Below are 3,886 nucleotides of genomic sequence, written 5' to 3'. Positions count from 1 at the left end.
ATCCAGACCTCTATCCCTCACTGTGCCTCTCCAGGAAAGTCAAAAGTCCATACCTCACGCTAAAGAACTTTATTGAATCAGAGACTGGACTATACGATAAGGACCTAATTGAACTGATGAACTTTTTCAATGCTTCCACTCGATAAATGAGAATGAATATGTATGTATGTATGTATGTATGTAAAAGTTAGGAAACAGTACACGAAATCACAGAAATATGATAATGATATTTGCTGAGTTATGACGTGTTATAGTCTTATATATGCAGTTGATGCTCAACCCCCAACTAGAATATTTGTGGACTCAGGTTGAGTCTTTTCAGAGGTCTTCATCTGAACTTATTATTACTCAGATAACGAAGACGTTATTAGTAATCTGCTTAGGAATACGTTCAGATGAAGACCTTTGAAAAGACGCAATGTGAGAACATAACATGACGGTTGTGGTAAAGACTGATATTCTTACCTGCAGCGCGATGGCTCCCGACAGCCCCCCGCCTATCCCGATCAGCACATCCATGTTGTCCTGGGCCCAGGTCTCCACTCCCGTGAAACAACCTCTCTGGACAAGACAAACGAACACACAAAAAGTTCACTTGTCGGTAAAACCACAGTTAAAACTTTGAGGGATCCATACGCGGAAATACAAACACTTGCGCAAATTGAACATTAACTAAAATGTCAGCATTTCTGTTCAGATATCGGCAAATTCAATCACTAACATTCATGCTTGAGTATATGAAATTTAAGGTGGTATCCCACTGCAATTGGGGCACCGGTGCGGCACGGCGGGGGTCGAAAGATCACTATCAACGAATTTCAGACATAAGAACAAATGTTTTGTGCATTTTGTTGTCTTCTAAGTCATACTTTTACGTATTACGCAATACCTAGATTATAAAAAAATCGGAGAAAACAACAAAACAGTACCGCAGTGAACGGACCCCGCAGTGCCGCACTGGTGCCCCAAGTGCAGTGAGATATCACCTTTACTCATTCACAGCCCTCCTGTGACGTTATTTTTTCCAATTTTCCCCTCCCAAATTTTTGCAGAAGTTCTTACCGCGTATAGAGAGGCGGGGACGGTATTGTTGATGGAGAAGCAACTTTGGTGCAAATCTGCGACAGGGAGCGCATAGTCTGTCACGTTCTGGAAACCGCAGCACTCAAACTGTGGAAAACAAGTACGAAAATGTTATGGCTTGTTATTCAAAGCTGATTAGTAATTTGTCCTAAGATTATCATCGTTATTCACTGTATTCTGCATCTACAGTCGCTGAAACGTACTGCAACTGCATTCAGCATTTCCTAATTTTTCTCCTGATCCTACCTATACACCTAACATTACAATTTTTATTTGTAGAATGAAGCCTGGCTACGACTATGATACATACGCCATGAGAAAGAAAAACTAGATATTCCCCAATTAACTCCTCTTGGTTTACAGACACACACACATAGACACACGAAGGAAACAATTTTGCAGATTTTCACCCACTTGTTTTTGGAAGAAATATTTCGTCTCGTCATTCAACGCATCCCACAACTGACCTGTGAACAGCTCCAACTGTGAAAGCAAAAGATCATTTTACTATGATAAAACTTTGAAAATCATCATTATTTTTAAAAATGTCACAAACATACCAACACACTCCAGTGGTCATTAAGATTCAAATCTAAATCAGATGTCATTGAATGTGACCCCTGTGATTGGCTGCTCAATGATTTGCTGCTCAATGATTGGCTGTTCAATGATTGGATTCCAAGAGATTGGCTGCTTAATAATTGGCTGCTCAATGATTGGCTGCTCAATGATTGGCTGCTCAATGATTGGCTGCCCAATGATTGGCTGCCCAATGATTGACTGCTCAATGATTGACTGCTCAAAGACACGTTGTCACTAACCTCGTTTCTCTGAAGAATGATGACGACGATGAGAGAAATTTCACCCAGGAGTAGAAAGATGACGATACCTTGGTACTGTAAGAGAACAGAATAGTCATAAATATATATAATCATATTAAATTTTGTTGCTGTTGCATTTTCTCGCCAACCTCGGCCAAATATGCAATCAACATTTTGAGGAATTTTCACATGAAAGTGCTACGTTTGAAAATTGAACTCTGAAGTGTCAACAATGAACATAAACACGGTAATTAAAAAGATATACGCAAATCGGTATACTCACCAAATCTAGTACGCATGCGCTTTCCCTGCAACCCCCAACGCACCCATTCAAACCTGTGACGGCAAAACGGCAACTTACTATCAATAAAAACAGCAAACAATCACAAGAATGAAAAGAAGCAGTCTAAAGCATTACCGAATCAATACAATTGATACAGAACCTAAAGCAACAGAAATGCCACCACAATCTTCTAAAGATGAAAATGCAGAACAGAAGTGTCGTCCGTCTAAACTTACCCACAAGAAACATGAGGAACCCCAGCATCACTATACCGTAAATCACCACCTATGGGGACAGGCAAGAAAAAGGCAATTGAGCTGTAATTCTCAATTGAACTGAAGCATGGCGCTTCTTCAAGTACTTAGTGTTGGGTTTCTGTCAAACGCACAAGGTCACCCCAGCTCTTCTCCATAACCTTTCCGTTCCCATCCAAAAAGATTTACGCGATTCCTCACAATTTATAGGCTACACAAGGACTAATGTAGGAACATAAGATAGATAACATGGACAATCTACTTATAAATACGTGTTTTTGTACTGATCTTGACATATGCACATTTAATTTACTGTTAGAAAAAAAGCCTTACATTTTCTGTTTTCTTCGACTCTTGAACCCTCAGTCTGGTAAGACAGTGAAAACCAGTATCTTAGAATACAAGCGTCTTTAAACACTTTATGAGTGATTGTTTTATGAATTAGGAATGTAAAGAATTTGAGTACCACCTACCGGGTTGGTGTTAAGATACTGCAGAAAGTCAAACTGCTCTGGTGACGTCACCATCACCCATGTTCCCGCCCCGATCGCCCCCGCTCCCGCTAACTGTGAGCGGGAAGAAAATGGCGGGAAGAAATTCTCACATCATCATCATCATCATCATCGGTCGATGTGCTTAAGGTGGTATCTCACTGCACTTGGGGCACCGGTGCGGTACTGTGGGGTTCGTTCACAGCGGCACTGTTGTGCTATTTTCGCCGATTTTTATGATTTAGATATTGCGTAATTCGTAAAAGTATGACTTATAAGACAACAAAATGCACTAAACGTAAGAAAATTCGTTCTATATCTCAGAAATTCTTTCGAACCCCGGAATGCCTTAGCCTTCTTCTGGGGGTGTGGCTGCAGAAAGACTTGAAATGGGAGACGCAGGTCACCAGAATGATAGGGAAAGCTAACGGTCGGCTTTTCTTCTTGCGGAAGCTTAAACATTTCAACCTACCCACTCAGGACCTTGTCACCATTTTCACATCGTTTGTAAGACCAGTACTGGAGTATTGCGCGCCAGTTTGGCATCCGGGCCTCACCTGTGCACAGTCAGACAGGCTTGAAGCAGTGCAGCGGAGAGCTGTTCGGACAATTCTAGGCAGACACTTCACTAACTACGAACAAGCCAGGAAGAACTTAAACATCCCACTGCTGTCGGACCGCAGGCGAGATCTGTGCTTTAAGTTCGGAACCTACTTGGAGAGACACAGACCGTCAATGCTACCACCAAAGGGATCGGACTATCATAACAGAACCACCAGAAACTGTGACAAATATCGACATGTGAAATGTAGGACTGACAGACTAAGAAACTCGCCGATCCCCTACGTTGTGCGCCTTTTGAATGCCTAATGTCTTTGTATCTAAGGATATCTGTTGTGTTTAAAGTGTTGCTACACGCACGTATTTGGCTTTATCAATGTCAGAATTTTAATC

The 3,886-nt window shown here is 41.5% G+C and overlaps 1 protein-coding gene across 3 annotated transcripts in view; it reads right to left on the bottom strand.

Moving 5' to 3' along the window:
* The window catches only part of LOC118417679 (tetraspanin-9-like), a 29,497-nt gene that overhangs the window by 3,666 nt on the left and 21,945 nt on the right, over positions 1 to 3,886 (bottom strand). For all 3 annotated transcript variants that reach the window (XM_035823329.1, XM_035823328.1, XM_035823330.1), the window contains exons 2-8: positions 2,915 to 3,007; positions 2,424 to 2,472; positions 2,188 to 2,240; positions 1,905 to 1,979; positions 1,498 to 1,566; positions 1,063 to 1,170; positions 466 to 561 (exon numbers count right to left, since the gene is read on the bottom strand). In XM_035823329.1, coding sequence (XP_035679222.1) covers positions 466 to 561; positions 1,063 to 1,170; positions 1,498 to 1,566; positions 1,905 to 1,979; positions 2,188 to 2,240; positions 2,424 to 2,472; positions 2,915 to 2,968 — 504 coding nt within the window. In that variant the 5' untranslated portion in view covers positions 2,969 to 3,007. The remainder of the gene's footprint in view (positions 1 to 465; positions 562 to 1,062; positions 1,171 to 1,497; positions 1,567 to 1,904; positions 1,980 to 2,187; positions 2,241 to 2,423; positions 2,473 to 2,914; positions 3,008 to 3,886) is intronic.

Source organism: Branchiostoma floridae, chromosome 6 (genome assembly GCF_000003815.2).
Source record: "Branchiostoma floridae strain S238N-H82 chromosome 6, Bfl_VNyyK, whole genome shotgun sequence".
NCBI classification, from domain to species: Eukaryota; Metazoa; Chordata; class Leptocardii; order Amphioxiformes; family Branchiostomatidae; genus Branchiostoma; species Branchiostoma floridae.
The sequence above is the reverse complement of the archived record's forward strand: the minus strand, read 5'-3'. Positions and strand labels throughout refer to the sequence as shown.